Genomic DNA, 17,669 nt, shown 5'->3' with positions numbered 1-17,669 from the left:
TCTCGAAAAACCAAAAAATAAATAAATAAATAAATAAATAAATAAATAAATAAATAAATAAAATAAAAAGAAAGAAAGAAAAGCCCTAAACCCTATATGGTGTATATATACTGCCTTGGGGGCAAGACCCTACCTACCCAGGAAAGGCTCCAGGCTATAAAACTGGAAACTCAGCTGAAGAACATAATGCTTAAAAAGCAGAGTAAACTGCAGGAAACACTCTAGAAGGCAGAGAAAGACCACAGTGCCTGTGCTTCAAGGGGACTAGGTTCCATCTTGAGCTGGTAGCATAGTTTGACATCATCCACATCATGTGGGTTTTCAGACATCCAGAATTCAACAAGGTGATCAGACAGCCCTGCACCAAGATAGCAGGGTCAGATTGCCTGCCATAAGACCCTAAGAGACCATTTTAAGAAGCTATAAAGGTAATGCTTTTTGCAAAGGTGATCTCAAGGGTACTGGAGATGCCAGAAACATCTGTCAAGGAAAGCTAGCAGTTCTCAATCTTCCTAATGCTGAGACACTTTAATACAGCTCCTCACATTGTGGTGACCCCAACCATAAAACTACTTTCAGTGTTATTTTATAAGTGTAATTTTGCTACTGTTATGAATTATCATGTAAATATCTGTGTTTTCTGATGTGATCCTGCAAAAGGGTTTAGCGCCCAGGTTGAGAGCTTCTGTTTTGGGGCCGAGTGAAGTTGACTAAAGACAGAGGCTACATATACTCAAAGCACCAGAGCTGATGAGGGCACAACTACCCAAGCTTGTTGGAACAAAGGTGACGCCATAAAAAGCCCAGGTGTTGGGCATGGAATGCAGAGTTAGTGTTTTCCCTGGTGGGTTTCAGTCTTGCTTTCATCTAATCTCTCCTTGCTAATATCCTCATTCCGTTCTTTTAGAATGGGAATGTTTGCTCAGTGCCCTTGTATATTAGATAATGTAATTTGTTTGTTAATTTTACAGAGGCTCACAACTAAGTCTTATTATGCAAACTTGGCTGGCCTAGAACTACTTAGATCTACCTGCCTCTACCTCCCAGGTACTGGTATTAACGGTATATACCACCTCACCAGGCCTTGAACTTAAAATTTTTGAACAATGTTAGAACTAGTAAGAATCTGGCTACTAAATTTGAACTAAATGTGTTATCTACCTTGAGACTGCTATCAGATGCAGAGGACTGGGAGTAAAATATTGATATTTAAAGGTAGTAAGGTTTGGGTGCCAAGTTGAGAATGGGTAGACTTGTGATGGTTAACTCTCATCAACTCAAATGGATTTGAAATCACCTCAGAAACATACATGTTGGTGTGCCCCATAGGGAATTTCAAGAGCATCAACCAAAGAGTAAAGGCCCACCCTAAACATGATACCACCCCATGAGCTTGAGGGTCCTGTGCTTAAGGAGTAAAGTAGAATGTGTACCAGCATTCATCTCTCTGCTTCCTAACTGCAGACATATGACCAGCCACCTTACACCCCTGCCACCAGACTTCCCCACGTGAAGATGGACTGCATCCCCTCAAAGTCTAAGTAACAATAAACTCTTCTCTTACATTGCTTTTGTCACAAGAAAAGTAACTACTATACCTGTACAGAGGGAGAAGAGGGAGAAGATTTACAGAAGGAAAAGATTTCATACAAAAAAAGGAAACCACAGACATACCCCCAGAGAAAAAGACAGAGATTGGAGTGATGTGGCCATCAGAAACTGAAAAAGTTTAGATTCTTTCCCAGCCCTGTTGGAGGATGTTCAGTAAACACCAACACCTTAATTTTGGCCAAGTGAAACCCATTTTGAACTTTTGACCACCAAAACTGAAACGGAATTTATCTGTTGTTCTAAGCCAAACAGTCCATGGTTATTTGTCACAAAAAACACAGGAATTACTCTATCCCCATTGTAGTACTCCTTTGATATGAGCTCTAGGGCTTTGTGGCTGTGAGACTACATACAGCAAGGCTTCCATTCTGTGTGATCCACCTCCCCAAAAGAGGGTTAGAATTAAAAGGCAGTGGGGGCCTGGAATCCTCCCTCTCAGCCTGGGAAGTTGCTGACCCAGCCTGTGGGTAAAAGAACTACCAATAAAGGGGGAAGGGTACAGGGAAGGATGGCAACAGCATTGGACAGATGTCTTCTCAGAGCCCATGGCCAAGAGGTGTTTAGTATTCTAGGCCTCACAGCCTTGTCCCAGCAAACCTGGAGCCAACACCACCCCCTCACCCAAAACACCCAGGAACACTGGCTCTGCTCCAGGAGTAATAAACACAGGCAATCCATCCAATGAGAAACAGGCATACTGCTTCTCTAAAGACCCACACAAGGCTACCAGAAAAGAAGAAAGAGAAGCAAGACCCCCCCCCCAAAAAAACCCTATTTCTGGGCCACCAGATTAAAAACCCCAAGATCCTATTACTTGGCAATAAAAATAAAGTACAGATAAATGCTATACCATGATGTGCTCTAAACACATGCTATCCAAAAGAGACAAAGTCACAAAGGACTATGTTATTGTATGATTTTACTTGTTTCAGAATAGTTCAATCCAGTCGAATTAGTAGGTTGCCAGGACCTGGAAAGGGATGAAGGAATCGGGGGACGTGTTAAAAACTATAAAGGGTTCTTTCTATGATATTAAAAACATTATAAAACTGGTGACAGAAGTACAATTCTATGGCTGTTCTGAAAGCCACTAAATTGTACACTTTTTTATTTTGGTTGTTTTATACAGGGTCTCAACACTCAGGTTGGCTTCAAACTTTTGTCAATCCTCTGCCTCAACCTCCCAAATGATGGGATTATACTTATGAGCCATCAAGCAAGAAAATTGAGCACCAGATTTTCATCACAATAAACAAACGTAAAACCACCAAAGAACTTATAACCTCTCCCAAGAAGTACAACACTTGCTGAAACATTACAGCACATCTTCTAAAAGATAACATTCTATGTGGGCAGTGGTGCACGCCTTTAATCCCAGCACTCAGGAAGAGGCAGGCAGTTCTCTGAGTTCAAAGGCCAGCCTGGTCTACAGAGTAAATTCAAGGACCGCCAGGACCATTACATAGAGAAACTCTGAGCCATCCCCAGAGCCAAGGGGTCCCACATAAAATTCCATAAAGGGCGAGAAGAGTGTAAAACAGAAAATTAAAGATAAGATTACACCTTTTTTCAGGGAAATGAATCCAACCACTGTCCTCACAACTACCCATTTAATAGGTAGAAAAAACAAGACCCAAGTAGTGTGAGGTACGGTGGTGCACAGCTTTTACCCTAGAACTCAAAAGTCAGAGGCAGGTCAGATCTCTCAGTTCCGAAGCCAGTCTGGTCTACAGATTAAGATCCAGGACAGCCAGAGCTACAGAGAAACCCTGTCTTGAAAAACAAACAAACCCCCCAAACAAAAGACCTGGAAAAAGGAACTGCCCAAAGACCACACAAAAGTTGAATATAGAAAAAGAAAAAAAAAAAAACTCAAATCCATGTTGCCAGGGCAGGGACCATATGCTGCTTCCTTACCAGCCAACCACCCAGTTCCAGATGGGCAAGGTTCTAGATTCTAAGAGATGGGTACCATGGATGGACAAAGCCTCTTGAGAAGAAAAGATCATCCTGGGGCCAATTACTCATCCTGAGCAAAAAGAACTAGCCAAGGTGGGCAAGGCTAGATGTTTACACTCTATTAACCCTCATGAATTTTTGCCCTAAAATGAGAGTTCTACACTCATAAAACAGTTCAACAGTTAACACTGGAGTTTGAACTCCAGCCTGCCCAGCTCCAAATCCCAAATTCTTTCCACTTGTAACTGTGAAACTTGATAGGTGGCTACAACACTGACACACATCATCCTTAAACCTTCTACCAAAAAGGCTTTGATTTGCCCGGCTAACCTCTATGACTGGAAAAGAAGCAAGGTGGAAAGAGAAGGAACCCAGCTCCTCTTCAAAAGATACCCACTATTCACTATCAAGTGCAGGACTAGGGGGCTTTGAAATCCCTTAAACCCAAAGCTAATTGACAACACACCAGCACATCAGCCAGAGTAAAAGAAAATCAGGTGTGCCAGGCGGTGGTGGTGCATGCCTTTAATCCCAGCACTTGGGAGGCAGAGGCAGGCGGATTTCTGAGCAAGGCCAGCCTGGTCTACAGAGTGAGTTCCAGGACAGCCAGGGATACACAGAGAAACCCTGTCTCGAAAAGCCAAAAAAGAAAAAAAAAAAAGAAAAGAAAAAAGAAAATCAGGTGCAGAGAATAGAAGCTGTACTAGTTCACTCTGCAAAATTCGATGGACTGAAAGGTAGAACCCAGACACACTGACTGTACTGCTAAACCTAGCATCTTCCACTATCTCAGCATGTTTGTCCTTTTCTCCAAGATCTCTGAGTTCTCCTGGCATAGGATGCTTATAAGCCATTGTTTTCAGTGGCTAGGCTCTCAGTAAGGAGATGCCTGAAACTCAGTAATGCCTGAAAAAAGGAACCTTATGACATCATTTCCCAGGACTCCAACCCAAGGTACCTGGAGCATCCTAAAGGAAACAGGAGTATATATTCGTAGAACTGGAAGCAGATTTACCATTCAGACTAATCATCTAATAATTGTTCCCTCTGTCAGTACTGAAATAGCCTCTAGGTTATAAGCATCTGCAACAGCTGTGAACCAAGACTGGAGTAGCAGGAATAATATCCCTTCTTCTCATCCCCAAGAGGCTCAAAGTTGGGCCAGGTGAGGCAAGGAGACTAGGAGTCTCCTTCTTCCCTTTGTGCCCACAGTAGAACAGAAAGCTTCTCCCATCACAGGGAAGAGCAGGTTTTATGAGTCTGTCAGATCTTATTTCCAAGTTCTTATGAAGATATAAACATAAGGGCGGAACTGCACGAGGTATAAGAATGTGGCCTTCTGCATCTCCACCAACAACATACCTTCTCTTTCCCTGGGATAAGGGATGCATGCCTCTGTATGGGGTAAAGAGATTATACGAGAACCAGAGATTCATAACTCCTGGACCCAGTCAGTCAGTGGTTGTGCACACACCTGTAATCCCAGCACTTGATTAGCAGAGTTCAAGGCCAGCCTGGTCTACAGATGGAGTCCCAGGAAAGTATTACACAGAGAAACCTTGTCATGAAGAAAAGCAAACAAACAAACACAAACAAAAAAATAACTCCTGGACCTGACATCTCTGAGTCCAGATGATTTGTTCTGCCAGAAATGTCAGGAAAAGAACAAGAACGGTGGGTGTGAGACCACACTCTGACCCCCGTAAAACAGAAATTTTTCAACCAAAATGAAATGGAATGTAAGAGAAATTTCCAGAAGTCGGAAACAACAATAGAAATAGGGTCAGAACCTCTACCAGTTCAAGGGCTGCCTCGGGCTTCTGGTCCCAAGACCTGACAGCCTTCTTTCCTCTGACCTGAAGGTAAGAAGAAACCAGAACACCCAGGTGCTCTGTCCAAAGAAGGAAGCCTCTGGCCATATTGAAAATGACTTCATGTCCTCTCCCTGGTGAGAAAGAATCACCTGGTGTGATGGGAGGAGAGCTGCATGCCTAAGCAAAGACTCAGGCCTCAGTCCCCCAAAGCAAAGGAATCTCTTGTCCTTGAGGAAGATGGAAAGAGGCCTAAAACTAATTTCCTCAAAATTGCATCATTCCCAGGTCTCTGAGGTTGAAGTAAACCTCAAAGAGACTAATGTTCCTAAAAGCTTCCTATGAAGAGGGTACTTATGTTGTCTTAGGTGATAGCTTCAAAAGATTCAGGCCTCCAAACCTAAGGTGTAGAACAATACCTCACACAATTGATGTGATGTTGAGACTAAGACCCCATTCCTCAGGAAACCTATAATTATCATGACCCACTCAGTCCTGGTGGGAAATGTCATCCTGTGTCTGAAGAGCATCTCAAGTTTCATGAGGAGGAACTTCAGACATTACCTCTACAGTCTTCAGTGGCACGTATGGGGCTCCTGTTCCTAAAGAAAGCCTTATATGTCCTTCACAGAACAGTCTCAGGCCCTTGAAGGCAGATTTAGAGGAGGACATCTGACATCGCCTCTGGGTCTCCAAACTGCTCATGTCCTGAGGCTGGAGTTTCTGAGGCAGGGATTGGACAGGACCCATAGTTTCCAGGCCAGACTCTAGACTCCATCCGCAAAGTCAATAGGTGAGAGTTCTCCACAAAAGATGGAGTGCTTCCTGGGAGAGACTCTCAAGTTTTCTTTTCCAAGGAACTTAATCTGGGTTTAGTGACTTGAGAGCTCTTTTCCTGTGAGATTAACAGCTCAGCCCCTTGGGTATCAGAGAAATCCAGATGCACAGAAAGGGAAAACTGAGTAGTTGAATCCCTGAAGTAAATTTTTCAATAGGTAAGACATATATCCTTAGGGAAATATATGACACCCCCCCACACACACACACACACAAGAGTATAGACACCAGCCTGTGACTGAAGAAGTCCTCTTGCCTGCAACATCTGTAATTAAACCCCAGGCCATAAGCAAAGAGGTCTTTACGTCAACACCAACTGTGATCCACAGTTCTGCTTCTAGGTACTGGTTTTGGCCTTTGTTCTTAAGCCATAAGAGAATTTTATCTCCCAGAAAGAAGTTTCACAACACTGGAGGGATACTTCAGAAATCACTATCTAAGAGATGTGTGGGTATATGCTCCAAACCTTCAATTCTACAAGAAGCTCTAGGTCCCCAAATACAGGCTTAGGCCTCCTGAGGAGGCCACAGGCATGGCTGGTGAACAGACCTGTCAACTCTGCTAAAGAAGAGGAAGATCCTTCCTACATGAAGGGTTTACATTTCTTGGGTATGCGTCGACCCTATCTGAGGACACCACCTTATTTGAGTTCTCTGGAGAGGGAATCTCACACTTGTCCTAAAGGAAAATGAGTCACTGAACTGAAGTTCCTTAGAGAGGCCTGAGATCTTCCTCTAAGGAAGGGCTCTAACCTACCTGTGACTCCTGGGGAATTCCCAATGCCGGACACTTAGATGAGATCTCAGGACCAAGACTGACAAATACAGGCTGCAAAAGAGTACCTTAGCTTACTTAACTTAGAGCCCCTAACACCAAGTCCTCGGGGGGAATCACGCCTCCACCACCAAAAAAGAATGTCAAGCCCAGCAACAAGACCTGGGTTTCTTGGACCAATCTCAAACTTATTTCTTCGGGTTCCTCCTCAGTCTGGTAGACTCGCTTGCTGTTTCTGCCAAACAGCCCCTCACCTTTCAGCCCTTACCTGTTCTACAGTGGCGGGATCCATGGCCTCGATTCGTGCCGCAGCAGCTTCATATTCGTCTTCACTGTTGTAGCCTGCTCCGACCTCTTCACGTTCCGGACTGGCCCCGCCAACTGCGCCAACGCCGGGAGCTTGACGCCGCCGCTTGCTGTGCCCCGGCCCCGAGCAGCAGCCGCCCACGCCCACGGCACCACCCACGCCCACCACCACCCCTGCCGCGCCCACCCCCGCAGTTGTCGCACCAAGAGCGTCACCAGGACCGCCGCCGGGGCCACCAGGGCCCCCACAAGGAGGTGGAGAAGCCTGCTGTGGCCGAGGGCCCGCAACTGCGCCAGGCGGCACGGCTAGTGCCCAACGATGAAGAGCACCAGGCGGCCCCGGTAGCGGGCCCTGGGGTGGTGGTGAAGCCCGGGGACGGGCCCCCACAACGCCGGAGTCACGGTCGCGCTCTCCTCCACTCACGCCCGTGCCGCCGCCGCCCACGCCTACACCCCCACCGCGCCGAGGCGCTGGGGGCAGCGGCCCGGGCGGCGGCGGTTCGTTGGCCGGGTCAGCGTCGGGAGGTGGCGGCTTCTTTTTGGGGAGAATAGTCATGGCGGCACCGCCAAGTACCCCACAGCAAACCAGACGCGGAGAACGCCGGGAGAGAAACCCGGATGAGGGGGCTACTGTTGTGCGCGAGGCACGATGGGAACAGCAAGGCCTGGATAAAGAGATCAGGACACCGGTTCGAGAACCGCAGGCAGTACGCAGGTCACGCCCAGAGGAGATACCGGATGTGAAGTCCAATGGGGTGGTACAAAGACGGATTGGTAGCCTTTTCTCCCTCCAAGTCCAGCCAAGCTTACTGCTACCTTGTTCCGGGATTCGGCTTCAGAGGAAACACAACCAAAACAAGCACCTCTTTGCCCCGCCCCTCCGCAGGTTCTTGAACTACCGGGTGGGGCTTCCCTGGATGTGCGCATGCACAAGAGGACACAGCCCCCGCCTCCTGCTCGGAAGTACGTGGGCAAAAAGCTTGCCGCTGTGACAATTGCAGACACCAGCCAATTGAAAGTGCGTAAAGGCTTGACAACACCCACTAACCAATCCGGGTTGAGCGCTCACTCTCTCGAGTCCTCCGTCTCAGATTTCAAAGTCGGCAGCCTTCTTCCCAGGTTCTCTTCTTGGTTCCCAGTCTATACTTTACTTCCCCAGAGGTTCTAACCCAGAGGCGTCAGCACTATGAATAAACAGAGTGATCTGTCTCGCGCACAATAAGATTCGTGTCTCCAAGGATTCCATCTGGAACTCAGTTACACTCACTGGAAAATATCAACATTCCCAGCGCATATCGTCCCCTGTGGCGTCACTTCCCGTTCCACCCATCTGCAAACCCGAAAGGGTGGACCCTACTTCACCCTGGCAACAATCGTAATCTTTCGGTGATTAGTTCAACGATGCTGTCCATCACTTCAGACGGGCCAACCACTAGACAGACGTGCACCACACTGATAGTTAGTGTTTGGCGGAAAAACACGCCTTCTCTGTCACCTCTACCCTCTTACCCTCACGTTCACCTCAAGCTTATGTGTATTGCGCAGGCTCGGTACAGGCTTTACACCCCCTACCACCAAAACCCCTTAGTTTACTCAGGAAAAGAGAATATTTACGAACCAAGACTGTCAGCAGCTAGTGTCTCCCAGTGGTGCTGGCAAACTCCTTGATACTGAGCAGCTAAGACGCTAATGCTATCTTGGCCCTTAATGTCTGAGTGTCTGGAACAAGTCAGTTAACACTCAATCTATTCTCTATTTCTACTTCTCTATAGATTAGCAATAATTTTTCGTTCTTTTTTTTCCCTTTGGTGTTTCAAGATAGGGTTTCTCTGTGTAGCCCTGGCTGTCCTGGAACTCACTCTGTAGACCAGGGTGGTCGAAAACTCAGATCTTCTTACGTTGGCCTCCTGAGTGCTGGGATTAAACCACCACCCAGCAGCAATAATTTCTGTGTGTTAGAAATTACTGCCAATGAATGACATGGTTCTGTGCATTGCATATAGTAAGTGCTATGTAAATTGGAACCTGTAGTAGTGCAGAAGAATCCTGGACTTTGATTCCTTATAAAGAAAACATCAGTTCTAGGCACACATGGATCATCATGAACTATTGACCTTGTACCAATCATTGTCTCTTTTGAGATTACCTAACAAAAGTGCAATATCAAAACTAGCATTATCTGGAGGCTCAGGCAGTAGGATCAAGAGCTCAAAGCCAGGGGCTGGAGAAATGGCTCAGTAGTTAAAAGTAGTTAAGAGTAAGATGGCTCAGTAGTTAATCTTTTCCTGAGGACTCATGTTCAATTTCCAGCACAAACATGGAGGCTCACAACCATGTGTAACTCCAGTCCCAGGGAACTGACACACTCAACTAGGAATGCATATGATGAAAAATACATACATGCAAACAAAATATCCATACATATAAAATAATTTTAAGAGATTGTGTGTATGTGTGTGTGTGTGTGTGTGTGTGAGAGAGAGAGAGAGAGAGAGAGAGAGAGAGAGAGAGAGAGAGAAAGAAGAGAGAAAGAGGGAGGGGGAGAGGGAAAGGAAAAGGGAGGAAGTTAGTTCAAGGGTAGCCAAGACTACATGTTGGGACTGTTTCCAGCAAAAGATATTTTGGGGAAAACAAAAAGACCACCTAACCTCCTCCCTTCACATGAAGCTTTGTTCCCTGAAAGGCATTAGTAATACATGGGTAAATATGGGTCCCAGTAATGTTTTCTGTTCCTTGAGATTTCACAATAGGAGGAGACACATATCTACGGGACTTCTGTGGTCAGGGATTTCTGCCTAGTACCTATAAACATTACCCTGAATCAGCTAATGATTGTCTCCAGACCCATATTTCGCATTCCCTACTGGCTATCTGCTCAGCATCTAAAAACTGAACCCATATTGTTCACGACTAACCTTCACCCCATACTTAACCATGTACCTGGCACTGTAGGAATTTCCTTCAACAGCAAAAGGCACCCTTCGCCAGTCATTGCCCAGACCAGCAACCTAAGAGTCAAATTTGACTGTTTCCGCTTCTTCAGCTCTCACCTGCCTGTAAATTCCAAGTCCCACCCATTCTATCTCTGGAATTTCACACCTGTCCAATTCCACTGCTACCACCCTAGCCATTATCCCCTGCCAAATGGACTACCACAAAAACCCTTGACTGATTCTTCATCTAAGATTTTTTTCTCCATAACTTATTCCCCAGGGGCAAAATTATCCTTCTAAAATACAAACGTAATGCCTGGCCTGTTTCTGAGTCTTCAGTAGTCCCCCCTTATACCTTGAACAAAGTCCCAAATCCATCTCACAGTTTCAAAAGCCTTTTGCAATCTGTACTATCTACTTCCCTCCTTCAGCCTTGCACTCGCTCCCCCTTCCAGCTAGTTTGAACTCCTTTCAGTTCCCCAAAAGCCTTATGCTCACTCTCAGATCATTGGACACACTGTGCCCTCCACCCACATTTTTTTAGCCTTCTAGCTCTTGCTTGACGAACTCCACCTCCTTCCTTGAAGGCTGGCCATCAAGGTTAAGGTTACCTGGCCATCTACATGTTTCTATAACCCATCAATCTCAGTTGTACCACACTGTATTGTGATTGCCTGCCTTCTGTGCTTATCTATGATCTAATAATGCTACTGTGCATTATTACACATAGTAAGTGATTTCTATTTCACATTAGCAACAAAGAGTCTCTCACCCAAAGACTAAAATGTATCAATCTGAATCCAAGATTGTTCTTCACAGGGCTCTACACAACTCAGTCACATACTAGCCTGGTATAGCTGGTATCCAGAAGAGAACAGAAGGCCTATCCAGGAAGAAGGGGGATTATTACCAAACTCAGAAGTCATTTTATTAGGATTAAACTTATAGGTTTTTTGCTATCAGGAAGCATGGGCTTAAGTTCCCCCTCAAAGTAATTCCATGTTGCTCTAGATCTTGGCTTCTTCTTCTAGGAATAAAGGATCTGGAACAGATTAGTATCTAAGGTACATTAGTCTTAGGACCCTCTGGCCTGCTTCACTGCCTACAGAGACCAACTCTTCAAAGCACCCTTTTTCATTTCTCCATAATCCACATCTACCCACACCAGTCCCTTCACTGTTGAAAGAAATTGAGACCATAGTGTTCTTAATCCTTCAGCTGAACCCAGCCCTTAAAGTCAATCCACAGAATCAGTAGATGCCCAGTCCACATCTTTCCTCTTAGGTTTTATTGACTGATGAAAACTTCATCTTTGTCAGCTGCCAGCTTCAGAGGGACAGAGCTGGAGACAAGGAACCTGAGATGACATGAGATTCAGTCTGAGAGCATAGATCCAGAAGGTGACCCAAGAGGGAGGAGAAGATAGTGTGCAAAGGAGTTACAGCAGAGAAGGAGGTGATATCTTCTATCTCTCCCAGGGGTCAGGAACAGCTGGGTCCTCTGCCCATACTACTTCTGGACTTCTGCCCAAGAATATAAAACCAGCCCATGATCTCAACACCCAGCCCAGCTCTTGCTGGATGTTAGTGTCTTATCTCAGCAGGTCCAGACTCCAGACCAACCCAAGAAGAAAGCACATCAGAGAAGAGAGTAGTTAGATGTGGCCCATCTGATCAGAGCAGATGTATATGCTGCAGCAAATTGGTCCAAGGCTTTGCATATTGGTATGGCAGCAGCTGCTATTGCTAGAGTTGGCTGGAGGCCCAGCAGAAGACAGGTGGCAGGAACTCACTTCCAGCAGCCAGCCAGGGAAAAGGGTGTTTGTGCTATCTCTGTGTTAGGAGAAGCAGCCTGACCCCCTCAGCCAAAGCTGGAGAGTAGCAGGTCACTACAGAGGCCACAGCCCATTAAGCCAGCCCAGGGTTGCATTCCAAGCTTCCGAATCTGGGAAATGCTGGGCCTGTTGAAGGGCAAAACCTTGCCCCTTCGAGGCTAAAATGGAGTTGAGGGTTTTCTCTCCTGAATTCCCAAACTTGCACAACACAACCAAAGAGAAGAGGAACTCTCAACTCTTGTCAGACCAGACAGACCTCAAATGTCAGACTGTAGAAAGCTTTAACCTGCCTCTGAGGGCCCAAGGGAAGAGGCATGCAAGAGGCCAGCTAGGAGAGAGAGGCCAGTCCCAGCATGCTGGGGCAAGGAGGCCAGGGACCTATGGAGTCCCATGCTTCAAGCTCCCACTAGAAAAACTGTCTGGACTGAGGGAAGTTCCTCATTCCCTGCCTATGTCCCCACCAGATGGGCCATTCCATGAAACTCCATTGCATAGTTCTTGTCAGGGGGCATAGGGAGTTCCCAGGTCCGCCCCTCTTTGCCTCCCCAAAATATGGCTTTGGAAAGGAGTTCCCAAGAATAAAGAAGGCCCTCTGAATGGGCAGGCCCACTCCTCACAGGGAAGAGATCTTGACAGTCTCAGGGAGGAGGCACGGAGTACCCAAGCTGGAGTTCCTAAGGGCGGTATTGGGAGTGCCACCACTGCCACTACCACCACCAGGGGAGGAAGGTTGACTCTCATCTGGCGTGTTGGCAGGGGGGGTGGGGATACTGATGATGGCGGCCACGAAGTCCCGGCTGTCACAGTTCAGGTCAAGACTGTCATGGGGCTTGGCGTTGAGGCTTGAACGGCTGTGAACAGGGGTGGGGGAAATGGAATACTCTTAAAAAGTCATCTGGAGAATTGCCATACAATCTTCCCATTCATTAAGCACCAATGGGGTCCCTTACACTGTGCTACAAATTCTCCCTGCATCCTCAATTATGGTAAGGGAGGTGAATTCTGGAGTCAGCTGGGCTTAGGTTCAAATCATGATCACCAAATCCTTCTTTTATTTGTAGCATGGAAATAAAAAAAATATATATTCCTTACCTCATTGGGTTGGTACAGAGACCAAATGAAATAATAAATGAGACAAAGTGCCTTAACATAGTATGCACACACACAGTTTTGTGTGATGCTGAAGATTAAATCCAGAGCCTTGTCATGATTGTCTATGTACACATGCATTCCTGGTGCCCAAAGGAGGCCAGAACAGTGCATCAGATCACCTGAAACTGGAGTTAGGGGTGGTTATAGGTGTGGGAATTGTGCCCAGATCCTCTGCAAGAGCAATAAGTACTATTTATTTATTTATTTTGTTTCTTTAAGACAGGGTTTTTCTATGTAGCCCTGGCTGTCCTGGAGTCAGCATCATAGACCAGGCTGACCTTGAACTCACAGAGATCCACCTCTGCCTCTCAAGTGCTGGGATGAATAGTGTGTGCCACCACTGCCCTGCCCAATGAGTACTCTTAAGCACAGAGCCATCTTCCCAGTCCCTCTTGTTATCTTTAACAATGCCAAAATGACTACAAGAGTCTATACTAGCAAAAGGTAATGGTGACACACACCAGAAATTCTGGCACTCAAGAGGCTAAGGCAGATAGATACTGAATCTAAGGCCATCTTAGGCTACACAATGAGACTATTTCAAAAAGAAACCCAATAAACAAAAAAGTTTAAAAGTCTACACTAGCCGGGCAGTGGTGGCACACGCCTTTAATCCCAGCACTTGGGACGCAGAGGAAGGTGGATTTCTGAGTTCGAGGCCAGCCTGGTCTACAGAGTGAGTTCCAGGACAGCCAGGGTTAGACAGAGAAACCCTATCTCAAAAAACCTAAAAAAAAAAGTCTACACTAGCCAGGAAGTGGTGGTGCACGCCTTTATTCCTAGCACTCTGGAGGCAGAGGAAGGCTGATCTCTGAGTTCAAGGCCAGCCTGGTCTACAGAGTGAGTTCCAGGATAGCCAAGGTTATACACAGAGAAACCCTGTGCAGGAAGGGGGCAATGTGTGGAGAAAGTTGACATTAGGAATAAAACTGAGTCCTCACTTCCTCCTGATTGTCTACCTTCTTGTTTGTCCCCCACTTCCTTCTCTGCGCATAGTTGTTTCCTTGCCAGGCCTCTGGTGGACTGAGTCCTCTTGACACTTGCATGGGCTAAACACTATCTGGAAAAGCTCTTCCCCTAGTTACATAGATGTACGTATGGCTCACTCTCTTGCCTCCTTCAGATGTGGACTCAGACATTATTTCAGAAAAGCTTTTCTTTTCTTTAAAAAGAGATTTTTAAGAATTATTTTATGAAGTGGAAACTTCTGGTTTCTTTGGAAAGTCAGTTATGTCAAATGATGTTTTGCTGGGGCACACAGGTAAAGGATGTTTTGCTAAAACAAACACGTGAAAGACTGTTTTCTTGAAGCAGACATGGTGAAAGGATGTTTGGATATAGCAGACACGTGAAAGGACCTGTGATGATGGAGTATAAATATGACCCCACAGACAGTGGGAGAGGAGCGTTGAGCCTTGGTTTGGTTTGCTCCACCTTGCTATTCTCTGCTATAGACTCACATATATTGGTTTGTCTTACATAGTGTTGTTGAACTCAGTTTGTGGTAAAGCTGCCATTGAGAGAAACTGGACAAGAACTGCTCCTGAGGTTCCTGAGGCAGGTTAAGCTTCTGAGGTCTTGCCTCAGGCCGGTTGTTGGCGAGCCTAGTGGTTTCTTCAGGATTGACCTGTAGCTGCTGGTTCATGCCAGATGTCTGCTTGCTGAAAGGACTGGATTGTAGCTGCTGGTTCATGCCTAGAGGACTGGTCTGCAGCTGCTAAATCGTATTTGGTGCTTGCTACAGGACTGAACTGCTGCCGAAAAAGATCGAGGTCGCCCCCAAAGAACTACTGCTGAACAGGTCCACTTATAACTTTTCTCTTCCACTACCTCTGCTGGGTGGTGGGCTAGAGTAGAGGTTGAACCCTTATTAAAAGTAGGTTGCCGGCTGGGTGGTGGTGGCGCATGCCTTTAATCCCAGCACTTGGGAGGCAAAGGCAGGTGGATTTCTGAGTTCGAGGCCAGCCTGGTCTACAGAGTGAGTTCCAGGACAGCCAGGGCTACACAGAGAAACCCTGTCTCAGAAAAAAATAAAATGTCTGACCCAGTATGCGGTCTGGACTTGTTTGTCAATCGCCTTTTCCTATTAGAATGTAAGTTTCAGGACACAAGGATCCACCCTCTCTCTTATGTGTGTGTGTGTGTGTGTGTGTGTGTGTGTGTGTGTGTATAAGAGATAGAGAGAGAGCAAGAGTGGAGGGAGGGGGGAGGGAGACACACACAGAGAGAGAGAGAGAGGAGAGAGAGAGAGATGTGGGGGTAAAACCCAAGGCTTCCAGCATACAAAGCAAATGTTCTATTATTGACTGACATCCCCAGTTCAAATGATTCTCCTGACATAGCTTCATGAATGGTTAGGGCTACTTATTGCTACTCAGTAAGTATCTGAAAGAATAAATGAAAGGCAGATGGTCAAGATGGTGAGCTAGGTACTTACCTCTGAGGGGCAGGGCTCCTCCGAAAACCTGCTAGTGTGTCTAGCTCCTGCATGCTGCCACGGCTGACAGAGGCAGTAGAGTTGGCAAGGCGGATGGCTCTGCGATTGACCCTTCTAGAGCAGCAGGATGAGAACAAGCTCCCAGGCCCCACTGGCTGGGATGATACTGAGGTACTGCGGCTGGTACGACCACCCAGTGAGACAGCTCCAAGGGCCTCACTGAAAGTTAGCTCGTCTGTGAACTCATGACACTGTGGGCAGAAGGGAAGTGGGATCACAGGGTACCCCATGTCATGGAAGCTAGCACAACTCCCAGGCCTTTGCTTAGGAAGTCACTCTCCCTCCTGCTTCCTTGCCCATCCTAGAAGCCACTTTTTGCTCTTTGTTTTGTTTGAGACAAGGTGCAGCCTATGTAGCCTTGGATGGCCTGAAATTCACTATGTAGACCAGGCTGGCTAGGAATTCCTAGAGATACAGAGATCATCTGCCTCTGCCATAAGACTTCAACCTCTTAAAGGAAGTATCATGCGATCTCTACAATTAAGTGCTTCGGCTTCCATCTCAGTGAGGGGAAAAGCTTGGTGTCAGGCAGACCTCCTCCCTCCTGACAATGCAGCCTCTCATTTGGCCTCACCGTAGTCTTCTCCAGACAATGCAGCAGATGGTGATGCTGTTGTTCAAAAGCAGAGCGGCTCCTAACACACAGCATCTGTCCCTCCCCACTGCCATTGTCCTGGAGCAGATAGAGCAGAAAACAGGTGATGAGCACCTTCCCCTCCTATCCCTGCTCATCCCCCACCCCAATAAAGGTCCCTCCTTACCTCGAGGCCCCCATTTTGCTTATACTGCAGGAAGGCGTTGGTGGTACCACTCTTTGCCAACCGGATTCTTGCCAGGCGTACTTTCTACAGAGAGGAGACAAAAGGTTAGATAGGCGAGCCCCTGGAACAAGACAGGCTTAGGCTGTAAGGAATGTCAGTGCCCAGAAAGGAGATGTAGTTACCTGCTGTGCTCGGCGTTTGTCAGCACGCTGGTTCTGGTGGTAGATGCGGCTGAAGTTGGACACAATGACTGGCACAGGCAAGGCAATGACCAAGACACCGCTAAGTGAGCAGATGGACCCAAAAATTTTGCCTGCAATGGTGCTAGGCACCATGTCTCCATACCTGAGAAAGACAGAAAGCACATCAAGGTTAGAAGAGGTGTTTGGTACCTGCATTCCATCCACCCACCCCTGAAGTGCTCAGCACATTTTGACAAGCACATGGACTTTCTGAACTTGAACTTCTTTCTCTTTCTTTCTTCCTATCTTCCTTCCTCCATTTTAAGTTTTATTGTCTGTGCATAAGTGTTTGCCTATATGTAAGTATGTGTATCACATGCATGTCAGGTGCCTGAATAGGCCAGAAAAGGGTGTCAGATTCACTGGAACTGAACTTAAGAATGGTTGTGAGCCACCATGTAGGTGATGGAAGGGAAATCTGGGTCCTTTGTAAGAGCAGTAAGTGCTCTTAACCACGAAGCCATCTTTCCAGTCCTAACTTCGGTTTCTTTCTCTTTAAAGATTTATTTATTTATTTGTATGTGTATGAGTGTTTTCACATATATATTAAGTGCACCTTGCCTGGTTGCCCATGGAGGCCAGAAGAGGGTGTCATATCCTCTGGAAGTGGGGTTACAGACAATTGTAATGCATCACGTGAGCGTCCTGGAAATTGAACCCAGGTTCTTTGAAAAAGCAGCAGGTGCTCTTAACCTCTGAGCCAATTTATCTAGCCCCAGCATCACTTTGTCACTCTGAAAATTTTGGAGAATTACTGTTTAGGAATTCAAGAGGACCCAAGTTTAAGACCCATGTCAACCAGCTCACAACTATTAGAAACTCCAGCTCCAGAGGTCCAACACCCTCTTTTGGACTCCATGGATGCCTCCACTCACATGCACACACCCACATGCTATACACATACTTTAAAAAGTATTTTAAGCCGGGCAGTGATGGCACATGCCTTTAATCC

At 46.5% G+C, this 17,669-nt stretch overlaps 2 protein-coding genes across 10 annotated transcripts in view; both read right to left on the bottom strand.

Annotated features, from left to right (window-relative positions):
* Otud5 (OTU deubiquitinase 5) overlaps window positions 1-8,551 on the bottom strand; it is a 31,777-nt gene extending 23,226 nt beyond the window's left edge. The window contains exons 1-2 of one of the 8 annotated variants that reach the window (XM_031390926.1): window positions 7,503-8,548; window positions 7,261-7,373 (exon numbers count right to left, since the gene is read on the bottom strand). In XM_031390926.1, the coding sequence (XP_031246786.1) occupies window positions 7,261-7,373; window positions 7,503-7,854 (465 nt within the window). In that variant the 5' untranslated portion in view covers window positions 7,855-8,548. Of the gene's footprint in view, window positions 1-7,260 lie in introns of all 8 variants that reach the window. The other 7 variants (XM_031390469.1, XM_031390825.1, XM_031390893.1 and 4 more) reach the window with 7 other exon arrangements.
* Window positions 8,552-11,496: 2,945 nt separating this feature from the next.
* The window catches only part of Kcnd1 (potassium voltage-gated channel subfamily D member 1), a 15,254-nt gene continuing 9,081 nt past the window's right edge, over window positions 11,497-17,669 (bottom strand). For both annotated transcript variants that reach the window (XM_031390278.1, XM_031390183.1), the window contains 5 exons: window positions 16,658-16,820; window positions 16,476-16,559; window positions 16,289-16,387; window positions 15,655-15,905; window positions 11,497-12,916 (listed from right to left, as the gene is read on the bottom strand). In XM_031390278.1, coding sequence (XP_031246138.1) covers window positions 12,679-12,916; window positions 15,655-15,905; window positions 16,289-16,387; window positions 16,476-16,559; window positions 16,658-16,820 — 835 coding nt within the window. In that variant the 3' untranslated portion in view covers window positions 11,497-12,678. The remainder of the gene's footprint in view (window positions 12,917-15,654; window positions 15,906-16,288; window positions 16,388-16,475; window positions 16,560-16,657; window positions 16,821-17,669) is intronic.

The sequence above is a fragment of the Mastomys coucha genome, chromosome X, assembly GCF_008632895.1.
Source record: "Mastomys coucha isolate ucsf_1 chromosome X, UCSF_Mcou_1, whole genome shotgun sequence".
In the NCBI taxonomy this organism is placed as follows: Eukaryota; Metazoa; Chordata; class Mammalia; order Rodentia; family Muridae; genus Mastomys; species Mastomys coucha.
Note: the sequence above shows the minus strand (reverse complement) of the source record. Positions and strands in the feature narration are given on the sequence as shown.